Source organism: Saccostrea cucullata, unplaced genomic scaffold (genome assembly GCF_032062105.1).
Source record: "Saccostrea cucullata isolate Sc308-1 unplaced genomic scaffold, CSIRO_AGI_Scuc_v1 ctg3334, whole genome shotgun sequence".
Classification (NCBI taxonomy): Eukaryota; Metazoa; Mollusca; class Bivalvia; order Ostreida; family Ostreidae; genus Saccostrea; species Saccostrea cuccullata.
Window position 1 is genome coordinate 36421 of NW_026933026.1, and position 18851 is coordinate 55271.

Here is an 18851-nt window from a genome sequence, read left to right on the forward strand (position 1 = left end):
GTTAATCTAAAAAACATTTATTACATTTACTGCTTGGAATATTTAGGAAAAATAATAAGAATTTTTATTTATTACAACAGATATCTGAGAATCGAATGCTTAATACTGTATGTTAATTGAAATCTCAAAGAGATAATTATAGTAAGAAATTTGCTGCTCTTCTTTTTCCTAGAAAAATATTCATGATTAATTGATTATTAATATTACAAGATTTTCTTCATATTAAACGACTGAATACAACGTGTCTGTTTATTCAAGAACTCGTCGTAACTTTGCATTAAATAATATTTTTGTGAGAACTTTCTTTCGCTAATTTTGATCCTTAAATTTACTTACAGGATGCCGAGATTTTTGTGGAAGTTAGATGTAAAACTACACATACGTCATCGTATTCAATAATGACAAAATTAAAAATTGAAGACGAAGTTTTCATTAAGCTTTACATCATCATATTCAACAGTGACGACAAATGAAATGAAGGCGAGATTTTTATTTAAATATGCTAACATTCCTTACAGAAATGTCTTTCCTGATTTCTATTTACAATTATATGTCAGTTTTTAATTGCGGCTTGTGATAAATGTACAATAATATAGGAAAATGGATTTAAAAGTGAAAAATACGTATGAAACATTTGGAACTATATATATTCTTCGTATAATCCCACTATCAGAAGCACTATATCATATATATGTGGAATTGAAGCTGCAGCACATTTGGTTTTGGTGAATTAAACTAATTTCTCCAATGCGTAACTTTATGTTGATGTCACACAGTACACAAGGTAAATGACCACACAAACGAACATGTATATGTATTTCCCGCTCGAAAGAATCCTTCCTTTAGAATCATTACATATTCGATAAATACGGAACTCTTTTTCTGTACATTCACATGGACAAAATTATCACACAATTTATACACATTTTGTATTTCGAGACAAAATATTCTCCTTTTGTAATGACTACAACAGCTAAAAAGTTGGGTTAATTCCTTTGTACAAATTTCGATTCCAACTGCAATAATCCAGCTTTACAGTTAGAAGATTAAACACAGCTGCGACCTTTCACATCATCTTTTTCCCCCAAAACAAAATTAAATTCCCGATCCCGGTTCAGATTTAATCGGATGCAGTTTCCTTGAAGTTAGCGGCGAGATTTCATCCTCTTCGTCCGTAAAAGCAAATTTATCGATCTCGCCGTTCTGTAATCCGTTGGTTTTAATGGGAACCTTTATCGGTATTTTTAGAGTCGACGATGGCTGTTCGCTGTCATCATTAGACGAGGTTTTCTTCTTGATACTTAAATCTTGCGGCAGATCGCCATTGTGGGGAGACGCATTGTTGGAATACAGGGGCGACGTGTTCAGTCGCAAATTCAAATGAGAATGGGCAGTGGGCACTGTAATGGGCATGTGGGAAATAGGTGGGCCTCGTTCTGGGAACGAAAATATCCTTCCGGTTGACGAAGACATATGGCGGGCAAGAGGCGACGTTTGTAACATCCTAGCTGTGGGGTTGAATGAGTGTGGGGACGGGGAAGTGGGAAAAGATCGATTGGTGGGAGAGGGGGATAATGAATACAGAGAGGAGGGGGACACGGACGACCCCGGGGTCAGACGACCGTTAGTTGTGGTTGAAGGAACCCGCCGAGATGGAGAAGAAGTTTTTCGCCGTGTCGGAGAAGACGATAATGTTCGATTCAGTGGGGATGATGGGTATGGCTTCGGTGACGTCACTGTAGGCGACAATCCAATGGGCGACGGTATTGTTAAGCCGTTAGTATAACAGCTGTATGATGAATATGGCACGGTTAATTTCAGTTTCTGTCCATTTGATGAGGGTTTGTTTCCTTGTTTAGTGGTTATGGTTGAAACTGCTGCAGTTTGAGCGCTTGTAGCACCGACTTTAATAGATAATTTACTAGAGTCATTTTTCACATTAATGTTGTTTGATACACTTTTGGCTGAGCCATTTTGAGATATCTTGCTTTTGGCAGTGGGAGTTGAATTATTGATAGAAGATTCAGAATTTATTTTCTCTGACGTAGAGTTCTTTGACGGTGAACTTTTAGAAGAATGTGTTTTCTTTTCTGTGCTTTTATCCAAAGAGGGGGACTTAACACAATTGTCTTGTGTACACATTTTCTTTGCCATTTTGTCCGCCGTATTTTTTGAAGGTTTATCAGCACCAAGTGAATCAGAAGTTGACACAGAAGGTTTCTGTGCTACTCGGGGATGATACACAGGCGTTGTCAGTGTGGTACTCTTGGTGACAATACCCTGTGATGTGTATTTTGACGTGTTTAGCTTAAGTTTTGGAATACGGTGTGCACTGGGTGAAATGTCTGAAGTTGGAACAACCAATATCGCCGACTTGGATGTCGAAGTAGACGGTTGTTTTTCAGATTTACTTTTAGATTGCTTTTCCTTTTTGACGGGAGATTTTGCCAGTGTGATCGATGAAGAGGATAGAGTTTTAGACGGCGACTTGTCTATCTCCATGGGTTTGACTTTTGTCTTATTGGATTCACCCTCACTACAAGAGTTTTCGCCTTTCAAATTCTTATCTGCAGGCGTACATTTTTCTACCTTTGAAATGTTCACTTTTTCTTGAACTTTCTGCGATTGACCATTGTGTTTTTCTGTCTGAACACCATTCATTACTATATTTGTTTTGGTTAACTCTTTTGATGCCTTACTTTTCTCACTTATTGATTCGGTTATTTCCCTTTTTGACTCTTTGGTTACCCCTTTCGACTCGGTTATCTCTGTTGCTGACTCCTTTGTTTCCTTTGTTGACTTAATTGTCTCCTTTTTTGACTCATGTTTTTCCCTCGGTGACTCATTTGTTTCCTTTTGGGAGTTGGTTTTCTCCCAGTTTGACTCATTTGTTTCCATTTGGGAGTTGGTTTTCTCCCTATTCGACTCGTTTGTTTCCTTTTGTGACTTGGTTGTCTCCCTATCCGACTCGTTTGTTTCCCTCGTTGACTCACTTGTTTCCAATTTTGACTCGGTTTTCTCCTTGTCTGACTCAGATGTCTCCATCGTTGAGATACTGTCCTTTGGAGACGTACCAAATTCTGGCGTGGAAGAAAGAGGAATGGTTTTCTCAAAAGCAGTAGAAGTCTTTGCTTCCTTACCATTGTCCTGCATCGAAGTAAAAGACTGCGTTGATTCTTCTAGTTCCTTAACTTTGGACTTCTCTTCGTTCTCTTGTTTGGGTTTGCCGTCAAGGGAAGCGATTTTCTTTTCTTTTTCCTCCTCAGCTGAGTTTACTTTCGCTTTCTCTAGATTCAGTGTTTCAGTACACGAAACTTCCCGTTTAAACTTTTTGGCGGGATTAGTATACACCGTATAGTATAAGCACAAAGGCTCTTTCTGTAAAAAAGAAAAAAATAACACAGATGTTAATACACCTTGTACTATACGCACAAATTGTCATTTCTTCAAAAATATATACAATTATCTGTGAACAGGGCATAAAACACAGACCCAGGGTATTTCAAAAGAGTAATAAGGCTTTTTTGATTTGATATTTTTTTATTGAACCTATACTAGTAATTCTGCATACTGTATGCGTACATAACAATGCAATCAAAATAAAGCACAATCTCCATCCTCAAATGATTAGAGCAATCATCATTTCATCAACTCGAGTCAGAAACTGCATTTATAAATTCTAATTAGCTGCAATACGAACAAGCGGGCAAGAAGCAACGCATACGTTTGCAAAAATATAAATACCTCTAAAAAATAAGTACGTTTGTACAGTATCATTCATAAATCACATGACCACAATTCATTATCCCTTCGCAACGGAGTTTGAGAGGATATAGTATTGCAAATCGTGTGTGTTCGTTTGTGGGTGGGTAAGTCAATGCTGTACGAAACGGATGTGACCTAATTTGAATCGAAAGCAATATTCTCTTTGGAAGGGGATGTTCCGCCGTGTGGTGCCCTTATTTATTTTGTGATGTATTTTATTTTTATAATGCAATTATTTTACCGCTTATAACATGCTATATTGGATGCATATTGCAAGTAAATTTAATATGAACAATCACGCTCTTTTGAAGCTAAGCAGAGGAAATGTAGAATTGAATTGATTACGTCAAAAGAGTTTCCTGCACTTTAAGGCGAAAGGAGGTTATTAATGTAATAACAGAGTGAAATCAGTGCCATAGAAAGACATATAGTCTACAATTCAAATGATACGAAAATGAAAACCTCGCTCGTAGCGTGTACAATCGTTGCAATGTACGTCGTGACGAGATAAGGAGATCTTTTGCATACAAAACACATCAAGTATTAAACGAGGCGAGGAAAACGCATAACAAAGGAATCTCAGCGTCGACTTAACATCACATGTTAAATAGAATAAAATACACAAAATCGGTGCGAGATATCACCGTGTTTCCGGTCGACGCCTCCTATGCACACGCAAACTAATTAATGATTTTAAGCACAGAAAAAAATGTATCCTTCAAAATGTGTGTTGTATCTTTTGGAGTTAATGAGTTCAGGTTGATTGTTTTTACCGTCGTCTGGTTACATTACGCTGCACGGATAAATCTATTTGAAGTTGTGATTAACAAAAGGCTTGCTATTTGATTGTTAGCGATGGGAAGGAAATCGGAGAGGTTTTGTAAATACATATGGTTGTTAGCCAGGAAGCTGTGTATTTCGTATCGTTTTCTTATGAAAGACAGTGCATTTGAATCTTTTACATCATTCTTTCACTAAAATTCAAGAGATAAATAACTCCATCATGAACTTTTAATTCAAGTTTTTAAATTTACAGAAATATACATTAGGCAGGATTAAATCAAAAGTTTAATTACAAATCTTTTATATATATAAGAAGACCAATCTGCGTTTTGAAATTGCAAAATCTAACAGTTAAATTCTTTTTAAATGCTATAAGCGATAAGTTTTTTTCCAATATTTTAAACTTTATTATTAAAAAGACTACATGAGATATAAAGATTAAAAAAGTACAGGTATTAATTTGGTATAGATATTGATTTTGTACAGGTATTAATTTGGTACAGATATTGATTTTGTTCAGATATTGATTTGGTATAGGAATAAATTCAATACGCATTTAACATTATTAAGAATCCATGACTAACAAACCCTTTACATGAATATTATGAAAAAAAAATATATAAAGAACGGTACATGTACATGTATAACTATTCCGACTTATTATAATGTTATCAAAAAAGTTTAGTTCATTTTTTTTTCTAAATATTAAATTTAAACCTAAAAAAAAACCCAATTCCATTGATTTAAAAAAATAAATGGAATATTTCCAAAGAAGATAGCCAGAAATAATATTCCTTTAGGAATTCTTTGGTAAAAATTCATAATAATTTCCAGAAACCTAATAAATCACTGTAAAGAAAGATTTCTAAGTATTAATTTTTTTTTTAAAAAAGTAAATTTAAAATAAGTTCTCTTAGAAGTAAATGAAAAGTTTGTTTTATATGATTATTTTGAATATTAAATTTAATGACCACTACACAAAAAAGAAAAGAACTGCATTTTCTTAACTGAAATGATAATATCTCCCATTGTAATTTTGTGGATTTCTTTTCGTTTTCCGCAACTTGCCAAACAGAGCTAGGTAAAAATATTAATATTTAAAAAAAACTTAAGTTATATGTAATTAGAGATGAGAATGATGCATAATCTCATTTGCAATTGATATTTTTAAATGTTAATTTCGAATCTTTTGGAAAAACTGAAACGTGTACAGTAACTACAGGAAAGCTTGTTTCACCAAAACACAAATCAGCACTCTTAAAGAGATGTTAACTTCAAAGAAAATATAAAGTTAATTCTCAGAACTATCCTTCTTTGACATTTCTCTGTCATTCCTACTTAAAATTTGTGCAATCAAGACAATTTGGAAAGTTAAAGTACAAACTTAAGTATTTATTTCCGCCTCTTTGTGTAACTAAAACTTTTTGTTATGCAAAACCCCCATCTTAATTTGTAAGCATTAATCGGAAGGCTTTCGTCTTTGATTCCAGCAGAAAATATTCCATTTTAGAATATAATTCTTTTGGGTTTAATTTCTATTGTTTTTTTGCTTCTGACATCGATTCACGCTTAGATAAAAATGGGTTAAATGTTAAACTGAAAATTTTCAACGATGATTATTTTCGTTATTTCTGCTCCAGTGCTGTATGGTACATTTTCGCCCCGTTTCAAATTTGCTGAAAGTTAATGGGAGCGGAATGGGCATTAATAAAGACGACTTAAATGTCCCATCAATAAATTAATCGAAATATTATTACATAAATATATAAGCATGACAGTTTTTTTTTATTATTATATAAACGAATTTATTTACCCTTCTCCACATGTACATGTAAGCCACGTCAATGAGGGTGTAAAAATCACTGAGGACTTCGTCCGTGTGATACATATCAATCTGTAATAAAGATCAATAAAGTATAAATAAGACTTTTCGAAGACACGCAGCCAAAATTAAGAAAAAATAGAAGTAAATTCTACGCACACAATACTAATTTACGTTTTTTTTGTTCCCAAATTACTAAGTTTTGTTTTTTTTTCATATTTTTTGTGGCAAATTCTTCCTTTTTTGTAATGTATTAACTGTATTAATTTAGATATACTTTTTCTAGTTCTATCAAAATAAACTCACAATTTGCTGAACACGTTCAAAATTATCTACATACATGTAATTTACAAGTTTTTGTACCAGAGAAAAAAGACAGTGGAAATTTCGTCTAGGAAGATTTCAAGAAATAAGAAAGTTATTAAGGTTATACATGTATAAATATTGCAAAAACAATGTATTGATAACGAAATTTTCTCATTTTCCAAAAATTTTTATTCACTCCGTAGCATTTTCCCCTTTTCCTGACTAATCATGATGTTAAATATACCAGTGATGTAGAAATCAAAAGAATGAATACTATAAATGTAAAGGATAGAAATTTAGGGTTCATTAAAAATTTTATATACGATTTTATTGAAATATATTTCACACACTAGACCCATTTTTCATTCTTATTGCACTAGATCATATTCAGACTAAATCTGACACTTTTATGGTAGATGGAATTTATGTCAAGGTTGAATAAGAATGGGGAAAATTTTAGTTGAGTATTTGCATACCTGATAACGGTCACTAAGAGAAAATTTCAGGCGGATGAATTTTTTCAGCAGACCAATGGTCACCACAGCTGGACACAGAAGATATCGACAGTCACCAGTCTAAAAATAAATAATATAATGGATATCTGAGAAAAAATTCAATAAATGAGTTACAGAGTACTTCAAAAAATATTACAAAAATCAAAGAAACTGTTTTCTTGTTAGTATTACTGTAAATACTTTCCCTCTCCATATCTTACTTAAAAGTAGAGGAATTTTAAGTTTAAAATTCAGTTGCTTTGATTATTTTAACTTAATTGTAGATAAAGTCTGTGATACTATGAACTTCAATTTCTTACTTCTTTTCCTTTGTTTTCATTAGATTTTAAAGTTGGTTTTGGTGGCATTCCACTGCAAAGAAGAAATCATTGAATAATGAACAGGAAGCACTGATGCATCTAGTATGCATACATTTCTTTAGGCCAAGGATTTTTATCACGGGTACGCATAAAAAATATATTTTGATATCATAAATCATAATTACAAACTTATGTTACATAGAAATTAAACATGATATGTTTTACACTGAATAGGAAATATTTCAGCCATATATCGGCAAAAAAAAAGATAATTCAAACAAAACAAAATGTTTTTTTTAATTAAAAAGCAGACTGAATTATAATATTCAGATAGAATCAAAAATAACCCCACTCCATGGAAATGTCACAATACAGCAAGAAGAACAGAAGGGATAAAGAGCAATTACAGGTAAAGAATCTTACTTTGGACTGAGATGAAGGGCAAGGCTAATTTGTTCGTCCTCTGCAAATATAACCCTTTCTCTCTGGATTTCACCGTCATCATCCGTGTAATACTCAGGTCTGTTGGGATCATTCCATAAACTATCCACATCTGTTAACAAAAAGAGGTTTCTTTTTGGTGCTTTATTTTTTTTAATCTTTTTTGTTTGGTATAATATTTATATTTGTATTTGGTATTATCCAGAAGACCCAAATTAAAATAGTTTTGAGGTTTTCTCAATGCATAATGCATTTCAATAAAAGACGTTTTCCCTATTATTTTTGAAAATCTTTTTTAAGCATATTGGATACACTATTTATATCTGTATTAAATATTATCCCCATCTGTTCACAAGGAAAAAAACCTAATTTCTAAGACGCTCCTTTTCAGGGGTTAATGCTTCTATGTTGAGATTGGTTTTCTTAATGAATAATTTAATTAATTAATGAATAATTTAATTAATTAAGTAAAGTTTTCTTCCTTTGTGTAAAATCTTTTTCTAACATATTTGGTATAACATTTGTTTCTGTGTTTGATACTATCCACATCTGATAAGAAGAGAAAACTCAAAATTTAATGAGATTTCTCATCATTGGCTGAGGCTTCTAAATATGAGGTTTTCTCAATGCATAATATAATATATTTTAACAAGTGATGTTTTTCTCTTATTTTGGAAATCTATTTGGTATGCTATTTATATTTGTATTAGATTATATCCTAAAGACCTAATTCAAAGAGGTTCTCAATATCGGCTGACGCTTTTATAGATTGGGGTTATCTCAATGCATAATATATTTAATTCACTGAAGTGTTCCTATTCTATCTTTTTTTTTATTAACATTTGGTATAATATTTTTAACTGTATTTGATATTATCAGTATGACCCGAACTCAAAGAGGATGCTCAACATCGTGTAATGCTTTTTATGTCGGGTTTTTCTCAATGCACATTATATTTAAATTATTGAATTGATCTTATTATTATGGAAAATCTTTTTATACCATATTTCGTATAAAATTTATACCTGTATTTATTATTTATTTATTTTAAGCAGAAACACGAAACCTGAATTATTAAACGGAAACTCAGAAAGGTCTTTGTCAAAGTAAATAAAAGAAACGTCAATTCCAAAAATTCATCATAAAGAGAATAAAATGATTGGTAGGAAAGCTTTTAAGACTTTACATTAAGCTCGTTTAAAAAGTTACATGTACAGAAAACGTCATGCTATAATATTGTTTTCCCTTTCTATTCAACAATTCAAAAATCATTGTAAAATGACTATCGTTTTACATGTAGTGTTACTTGTAATTTAAATGAAAACGGAGAAACCTTATTCAAATCCAAGTTCTTCCAACTAAAATGCTTGAAGTAATTTACATAAAGGAAATAAGGAAAGGTTGACATATATATAAATTATGTTCTAGTGGAATCTATAAATCTCCTCCGTGGAGTTTTTGCATAAAGATGTAAAGATTAAGAAATACACATTTTCTAATGGTTCAGTTGATTTGTAACCACGTGAAACAATAAAAAATATCCTATACATATATATTTTACTCACTGAAAAATCCCTTACCACTATTTTCAAAATATGAAAATGAGCCAAAATTTACGGCAGTATGTGTTCTTAGAATGTATGGTAAGCTTACCTTTCCCCCTCTCTTTGTAGAAATCTCTTCTTCTTTTCATTTCGTCTGCAAATAAAAACAAAATATTTCACTTTCTTGGCCATAAAGTGGTGTATTTAAAAGACAGATATTTAAGTATTCTTACATGTACCTTATCAAATAAATTTTTGAACACTAAAAAACCTGTATAAATAATTACTTTTAAATGTAAATCAAAATACAACCTCAACAAATGGTTAATTATAATTTCAAGAAACAAATTTAATTGGGAAAATTACTAATTACTTCTTGAAACGCATTATACTGTGGGGTATCATGAAAGCACTAGGATTATCTTAAAGATGCCCTATTTACTTCTAGCTGTGTACTTATTAGCAGCTATTAATAGTAAAAGATTATATATTTTATATATTTTTTATCAAAAGTCATCATCACGTCCAATTGAAAGTAATATGTACATCCTTTATTCAACTGAATTAAATTAACCTGAATTATAATCCGAAATTGGAAAAGTACAGTATGACTAGAAATTTACGGAAAGTGATAACCTAGTCTTATAAAACTTCACCTTTGATATACACCCACTATTGTGTTGATATCCAAAAAAAAAAAAAAAATTAGCCACCTTTAGCAGCTGTATTGATAAGTTGTGTATTGTAACACTCCTTGGTTGAAAAAGACCTCACCTTTGATAAACAATTTACAGCAAACAGATCGAAACAAATGAACGAAAACGTTTTTGAGCTAAGCACGAAAAATAATTTACCGCGCCATTCACCGCTTAAATGCAATGAAACCCTATAGTAAAGAGCGTTATTGAGCTCATGTCAAGACCGAACATGGAAGTGCCTGACGATCGATACGCAGAGTGTGAAGTCATCTATATTTCATGCTGAGTGTTTGATGTATCCGTTGTCGGGTTATGAAGAGATTGATGAATGACCCGATCTCTGGGCGTTAAACATCAACCTTTCACCCCTGTCATAATTTTCTTTGTTAAAATTTATTCCTCGTACATCAAGGATAAGAAGCATATTTTCCAACTCTATCACGATATATGGAAGATATGAATTAAAAGACATTTATTTTGATAATATTTATTTTCGTAGGTGTTTAATTTTCGTTGCTTTTTAGGTATGATTGATTGTTTGATTGTACATGGTGTTTAATGTCCCATTCGAGAAATTTCTTTCTCATAAAGGAATTCTTTCTCATAAAGGAACTTCACCATATACCGGTGAAGGGCTTCAAACATAGATCTATAATCGGCTCTGAGGGCTAATATAGGCAGATTGGGATCTTTATCGTACAAACACCTGAAGGACCCGCAACTTTCACTTCAAAAGTATCGAGCGCTTGGTGAGGGAACAGTTGATAACTTATCGTCTTTGGTCAGTCGCGGTCGGGTTCGAACCCATGACCTTCCGATCACGGAGATAGCGCGCTCTAATTTCGAGGTTTGAGGAGACCCACAAATTCGTGTCCACCACGACCTATTTTCTTTGAGTTCAAAAGAAATATAAATTTCTTCCACCACGAACTCAAACCCTTTCGAGTCTATATTTTTTCATTCAACCAGAAAATTTAATCCTATAAAAAAGTGATTTTACAGTTCATATAAAAGTTTAAAAAAGCAAAAATTGTTTCCTTACTTTGAAACAATCCAGGCACTAGTTTATATACCAGATCTTGCAGAGTATGGTCTAATCTACAAAAGAAAATCAAAATTAAGATTGAAAGTTTGTCAGTTAAAGATACTTGTTACATTTGGTGTACTATATAAAAAAGCATAAATTGCAAAACAGATCGTATACCGTTAAAATTTTCTTATTAATAATGTTATATAAAGAAGCCCATTCCTATCCTAAATAACATCCTTATTTTAAATGAATAGTGAAAATGCTTATTTCGCTTTGTATTAAATTCTCTCTGATCTTTAAAAAAAACCCGTGATTATTTTAGAGATGAGCCGCGTATCATCGTAATTTTGTGTGACGTAGATTCTATAAAAGAGGAGCATCAAAAACGATTATGCCAAATGTTGCATCAAGCATATTCCATTCTGTTTCAGACCAGATATAATTAGCCGAATTTGCCAGAAGATACTAAGCTTCCTGTGTGCATTGATTTTTTTTCTCTTCTGTAAAACTATTCCATTCCACTAATAGCACGGCGGAATAGAGACTGTAATCTTACTGCAGGGAATTTTACAATACACAAAAGTTAAAAATGTTTTCGCAAGCATAGTTATCATATTATTTCCAGATGTGGAGTGAAGAACGCGACTTCGGAAAACAATCAATGTTTCATTTCTTTCTTCTTTTCTTTTAATCTTTGTATCTGAATTGGTAATATAATTATGTAATATTAATGTTTTTATTGAAATTAAATTTAAAATTTGTTAGATCATTCTTTTACCACTAATACTAGGTCTATGACTAATGAAGATGCAGCGGACAAATTTTATGCTGATATAAATAACAATTAACCCTTTCTCTTCCGGCGCATTTTACGTGATTTTGGAGGCCTTTTGACATGGCATTATTAAATTATTTCTAACTTTTTTATCCAAGGGGAAAGCTAGGCATAATGCATACCATTTTGTAGGAAATTTCTTACAGATGATATTTTATGACTGTTTAGATACTCAACCTTTGACCTTATTAGTAAAAATTGAGGTCAAAGGTCAATTAAGTGCAAAATTTTATGGAATTTTTTGATACTTTTTCATCTTTAAGCTAAATATTAAGTATGATGTATGTTGAAATAGGAAATTTGGGATATACCCACAAAAGAGCATTACACTGTACTACATGAAACACATAAACTTTTTTTTCAATTCTGCATATAACTACTTAAAAGGGGTTGCTAAGCAACGTAGATTTCTTTAATTTTCGGGCAGAAATTTTCATTTTTTACTCATCCTAGACACATTTATGCATCCCAGCACATATAAAAGTTAGATGTGAGGTCATAAAATTACAAGGGACATACAACAGATAAATTGTCTTAAAGTTTGACCTCATTAGAACTATTTTTAGGAGGTCAAAGGTCAAATAAGTGCAAAAGTTTCATCAATTTTTTTCAACACTTTTCAATATTCTTGCCATAATTTTACACAATGGATGCTGAAATGAAAAATTCTGAATATACTCTCAAGAAGGGATCAGAACTGCAATATCCATGTATCATTTTAGTTCAAATATCTGTTTAATGACCTTTAAGTGGTTGCTAAGCAACATCATTTTAAAGTTTTTGGCTATATACATGTACATGTTTGTTATTTCACATTCTGGACACATTCTAGACACTTTTTGTAAGATATGGGCCATAAAGATGAAAGAACATTTTTGTATAACAATTGACCTTGACACTCTTGTTCTTCAGGGGGTCAAGGTCATATCAGTACAGAATTCTGCTTTAAACTGTAAGTAAATATCAATTTTGAAATGCTTCAAACATGGATAAATCATCTAATAGTTGACGTAATAAAAATGGCGAATGACAAAATTTGCAAGCAAAGAATTCTGGTCTGCTTCTTACAAAGCCCTAGCAAAACATGTATACTATCTTTTTGTTAAACAAGAAATCCATTTTCTTGATGCCATTAAAAATAATCTTTATTTTCATGGATTTAATTTAAAAAGAAAAAAAAAACAAAATGATTTCATTACAAGATTTTTCTGGTATAACAGAGCTTAAGGGGTACAATAAAGACTTGACATGTTATCTTGGAGGGAAATAATAATAATAGATAGCATTGGCAATATTTAATGCAAAACTGTTTAGTCAATAAGTTGAAAATTTGACGCTTATATCCAAATATACAAATCCAGAAATATTGCAAGATGAATTCCAAATCAGACTGAAATCTTCAACAAAATGTTGAAGTGCACTTTTACTTTGTGTCCACCATTCTTTTATCAACTGTCATTTCTCTGTAAGACTGGAGGAAATTCTTTGACTTGTCCAAGACATTATTTGCTGTCAGGTACAAGTGATCAACTTCTATCCTGTAAAAGATTTAAATATTTTGAAACAGATACATGTCATTGTGTATATAAATTTATATTTATAAATAAAATTAAGAATGCTAAAATTACTACATTTGATTTTCCTTTTAATATTAAAATTGAATTCATTATGTGATTCAAGTATTTAAATGATATTGTTAAGTCAATGTATCAGGACTGATAATTCAACAACCTTGTAGTAAACCATCATGGTAAAATTACTGAACTAAAACAAATAGCATATATGGCAATCTGACTAAAGCCAGACCTCTGTTTACGCTATCGCAACATGTAAAAAAAATCTGGCATTAGATTGCTACGAAAGCCAGGAAGGGACAAGTAAATTTTTCAAAAAAGTAAAAAATGATATCGAATCGAATTAGACAATCTAATCCCACAGATTACTAAATTGTTCCCTCGATTTATAATATGAGATCTCGAATTACACAATCTGATCTTAAGGATTACTAATTCGCCCCCTATATTCATAATTTGAGATCTCGAATTACATACCGGTAATTTGTTTTCACAGATTGATAATTCAACATCTTGATTTGTTACAACGTCAGTCTTATGATTTTGGAAATCTGTGCTCTTGAATTTCATATGTACAGAAACATCCAATCATTTTAATCAATAAGTGCGTTCTATTTATTTTGTTTCAGCAACTGGTCATTTCCAACCTCTTTCATAACTAATTCAACGTATATTTATTTTAGAAATATTATGATTACACAAGACCCATATTCACTTTTACTATCTAGGACTTTCAATTATTCTAATCTAAGATTTTTTGTTGTACAAATATAAGTACTAGCACATGGATTTGAAAATGTTCATGCATTTTTCTCATTTTGGACCGTAATATGTAATAAAAGTTAGGATGTAAAATACTACAATATTCTATTTTTTAAACATGTATTACCATATCCGATATGTACAGATAAATAATTTAAACGAAATCATGGGAAGGGTTTACATTCCGAGGGAATGAATCATTTAAATTAAAAGAATGAATTATACATCTGAGATAACGGATTGTGTAATTTGAGGGAACGAATTGATAATCTGTGAGAATGAATTGGCAATTCGTTATAACACTTACAGATTGTCAATCTGAGAGAACGGATTGTATAAATCAAGAACTCGGTTTACTTTTATAAATTTTAAAAATTCTATGTCCCTTCATGGCTTTCATAGATTTGTTTTGTTTTGAACATATTTTATTGACAAGCAAAAGGATAAGAAACAAGTTCTAACAACTTACTAGTTCTTCTCATACCTGCATGGCTGCCAGGGTTGTAAAAAGAAAGGAGACAATAGACTGCAATGTTACTTCAGGGCAAAATTCCTGGCGCAAGGCTGTTCGTGAGCATGGGAGTGTTGATAAACCATCCAGTGAGTTTGACCATCCATGTATATGATGTAGGATAATTGGAAAGTGTCTGAAAAACTGAGAAAATGGAAATTCTAACCACATACTTTATGCAGATTGGAAATACAACAGCAGTCTATAAAAACAGCTTGTTCCATATCTCGGCATTCATTCAGATAGATATTACATGTTTAAATAATGTGTCTGTATGAATAATCAAGCATCATAAGTATTATGTGTTTCAAACACTTATTTTTCAAAATATAAATCAAATGTTTATAAACTTGTATGAATGCGATATCATGAGAATGACACAAATGAAATTAGACTTTATTTTTTGGAAATTTTAGAAATACAGAAATTTTCAATACCAAAACAAAAATTTACCTGTTCATTGGTGTCCTTACATATTAATTGACCTTCGTAGTTCATGGTGGGCTTAGAAAGTGGGTATTCACAGATGAAAGTATTGTTGAATATGCTGAAAGCACCCTAAAATTTCAATGTGAAAGTGGTACATGTACACACTGGTACATAGATACTGAAAACAACTATCCATTATTATGACAACTTTGATTTTACTTTGAACTTACGAGTGATTGTCAAAAGCATCAAAGTTCAAAAGCAATGCAAAATTGGCTGAACGATACGAAACACGCACACTGAAATATAAAGATCTAGTACATGTGTACATTTAGTTTTCTTTTGAACGTGAACTAATGCGTTTTAAACTTAAACTTTTCAGTCAATATACACGTATTCTTACCTGCTAATACCAAAGGCATGTCCGTATTATTTGATTCATTGATGTGATGATCTTCGTCGTGAAATAATCATGAAAATTGACGTTCAGATTTCGGATCACCATCATGTTTACACCAAAGCGGAAACACGTGTTTATTTCAATTCGTATCAACTCATACAGTGATGAGTCGTATTTATTTATAAATGCGAGTTTTTGTATTGTTAAATATAGATCTAATTAAATTGCAAATTAATAAGTATACAGTATAACAAGATACAACAATATTAAAAATCTGATTGATTTTTTTTTAAGTAAAGATCGACGTTTTGGAAATCTACAATTTTTATCAATATTGTATATCACTTCATAAAATATACATCATTACATGTACACTGTATGTAAATGAATAAATCAACATTCACTTCACAAAAGGCAGAACGAAAGTATATATTTGTTTTTTGCAATCTATTTTTTTTTTTTTTTGGTATTATGCATTTATTTAAAAAAAATATATTTAAATGGTCAAAAAAGTCTTATAAAAGAATTTGTTGTTTCGAGTAAGACGCAACAATATCGACCTTGACGTTACATGTAAATATTGACCGATTTTTCCATAAAAACTATGCAAAGGTCACCAATTCAAATTATCGTAATTAAGAAAATACTGAGCGTAAGAAAAACTATAAGGGCTTGTTGGAAAGGAAATTTTCTCTACTTTTACCAGCTTTATTTTGTTTTCCCTATTTCAACACAGAAATAAACGTAAAACTGAGCTTTGTTTAAATATTACGAATAAAATCGAGAAAAAACACATAAGTGCAAGAAAATTCTCGTTTTTAAAATATACCTTAAAGTAATAACAATAATTTTTACATATTTTAAAAGTAGAGAAAATATGCTTTAAGAATATACCATGCTTTCTTATAAAGTTAATCAGGAAAAAAATTGTCAATCGTCTGGAAAATCGGCAATCGCTTTGGAAAATTACGCCATTTTCAAAAAGTCTCGTTTGTCTTTACAACGTAAAATCGATTAAATACCGGCAATCAAGATATAATCTTTTTAGATATTTTAAAAGTAGAGAAAATTTCCAAAAAGATGATATATAGCTTATATACCTTCATGCTACCACAAAATAGATACGGAGATCTTATTTTCGCGAAGTCCTGTTTTAACGCGCCACCGGTCAATTTGACCGGTACGGAAGTGAAGGGGTTAAGAAAGGAACGTGTATAAATTACATAAAGATATACAATACAATATCTTGTGAGTTACACATTGGTGAATGATAAAAACCTCACTATGCTTCTTCTGTCAAAAATGGAACTATTTTCACGGAAGAACAATTACTTCTTTTATATTTCAATTAGTAAAAGATCATAGCCATGATATTCTATGATAAACAAGAATAAAAATCAATATAGAAATTCAAATTCATCCGAGAAGAGCCACGTCGAGTATTTATTTCGATAGTATTTTCTTTCCCTTATAACTCGTTGATAAATAGGAAAAGAAACGGCTAATTACAAAGCTTACAAAGACTGAATACAGAAGAAAATTAAAAAAAAATGTATCAGGAACACATCTTAGTCTATTAAAGTATAAATAGTAGTAATTTAATCATGTTATTACGAGGGTTGATCCAATAGTCATGTAACAACTATTATTAAATCTTAAACAAATCAAAAAATTCAACATAACTTTTGATACTTATAGGCCTATCCGTTTTGACTTTGGGTTTAAAATTTCATTCGATTATATGAAATACTTTTTAAAAAAAAATATGAAGATTAATATACTGTAAGGTTTTGTCTGTTGTCATATGATAAGAATGTTACTGATGTCATCGTGACGTTATATAATTATCAGTTTTCAGTTTCAGTTCATACAGATATCATTTTAACCTCTCATATCATTCTTCTTAATTATCATTTAAGCTATTTTGCTTTTAACCTTTCAACTCTCCAGTTGAAGTAAAAAAATCATTTGAATTTGTCCAAAGTTTTTTTCTAAATTAATTCCTTTTCAAATAAATGTATACATGTATGTATCATAAGATTCAAAAATGGCCTCTGAAGAGCAACGTTCGTACATGCATGCCATGTGGCGGCAGAGGAAACTTTACTTACAGCACTTATTTTGATATTTTAGAAAGTATAGTATATACATGATGGGATTTTAGTTCAAAAGTCCAACAGACAGAGGTGAGATTATACGAAATTAAGACAAAAACTGTCTATTCCTAAAGATTTTATTGCAGTTGTGAAATTGCTTTTGGATCAACCCTAGTAATTAAATTATTATCATGTCTTTATATTGACATACTTCTTCTTTGTCATTTCTCTTTTATTATTTTCTATTTTTAAATTAATATTTCATTTTTATTTTTGATTTTAAACAATGTCAAATGGATTATTGTTATAAATGATGCAACTGTAACAGTTAAGAACTAATAAGAATAAAAAAAATAGATACAACGTAGACGCATATTTTCACCTTGTTGTTTTGAAAAAAAAAACTCTGCATTTTTTGCATTTGTTTTTGTCATCCTCAAAAAAAACTATATAATATTTTTGGTTAAAATATCTTTAAATCCATGAAATATTATAATTTCAAACAGAAATCAAGCTCAAAAAGTCCTCAGGAACATTACAAGTTGGTATTATAGAAGAGCATACACTGAACTCTAAAACATTAGAGGTGGGATCAGGTGCCAACTCATCCGCTTTATTTCCCAAATATTAAGTAATTAAGAGCCATTCTCTGTAATGATTTGAAATTTTATATAGGAGCTGTGGCACGCATAGTATCAGAATTTCTCCAAACTCTCTATGATAAAAGTCATTGACACCCTAAACTGAAATCAAACAAAAACTGGTTGCTATGTTTTATAGTTACCATGGCAACATGTCTTAAAGTTCGAAAAATGGCATTTTTTAACATGTTTAGAGCCCCATATTTAACATTTGCGGCAAAGCAAATAATTGGCAATGACTGTTTCCAAAAGTTGAAGGTCAGATGTCTCAAATGCATGATAAACATGTTTGGTAAATCAACTATTACATACGTTACTATGGTATCAAAGTATTCAAAAGTAAAAAAAATATCCATTGAATTATATAAAGTCATACACGTAAAAATAAAAAGCAATCATA

At 31.1% G+C, this 18851-nt stretch overlaps 2 protein-coding genes across 8 annotated transcripts; both read right to left on the reverse strand.

Moving 5' to 3' along the window:
* Positions 1-825: 825 nt before the first annotated feature.
* LOC134237039 (myb-like protein X) lies at positions 826-11267 on the reverse strand. Its single transcript, XM_062719122.1, has 7 exons — positions 11216-11267; positions 9585-9629; positions 7914-8043; positions 7491-7542; positions 7153-7251; positions 6362-6442; positions 826-3378 (listed from the first exon to the last, which is right to left on the reverse strand). The coding sequence occupies exons 2-7, from the start codon at positions 9622-9624 to the stop codon at positions 1096-1098; spliced, it is 2685 nt and encodes an 894-aa protein (XP_062575106.1). The 5' UTR covers positions 9625-9629; positions 11216-11267; the 3' UTR covers positions 826-1095.
* A 1920-nt stretch (positions 11268-13187) lies between these two features.
* On the reverse strand, positions 13188-16042 carry LOC134237042 (uncharacterized). Of its 7 annotated transcripts, none has more exons than XR_009985746.1 (5): positions 15718-16042; positions 15545-15613; positions 15339-15443; positions 14859-15021; positions 13188-13576 (listed from the first exon to the last, which is right to left on the reverse strand). XR_009985746.1 is itself a non-coding variant. In XM_062719127.1 (4 exons), exons 1-4 carry the CDS (start codon positions 15734-15736, stop codon positions 13565-13567), a joined length of 306 nt encoding a protein of 101 aa, XP_062575111.1. In that variant the 5' UTR covers positions 15737-16042; the 3' UTR covers positions 13188-13564. The 7 variants fall into 7 exon arrangements, 1 of the variants encoding a protein (XP_062575111.1); XR_009985744.1 differs by having other exon boundaries at positions 14859-15029; XR_009985742.1 differs by lacking the exon at positions 15545-15613.
* Between the last annotated feature and the right edge of the window lie 2809 nt (positions 16043-18851).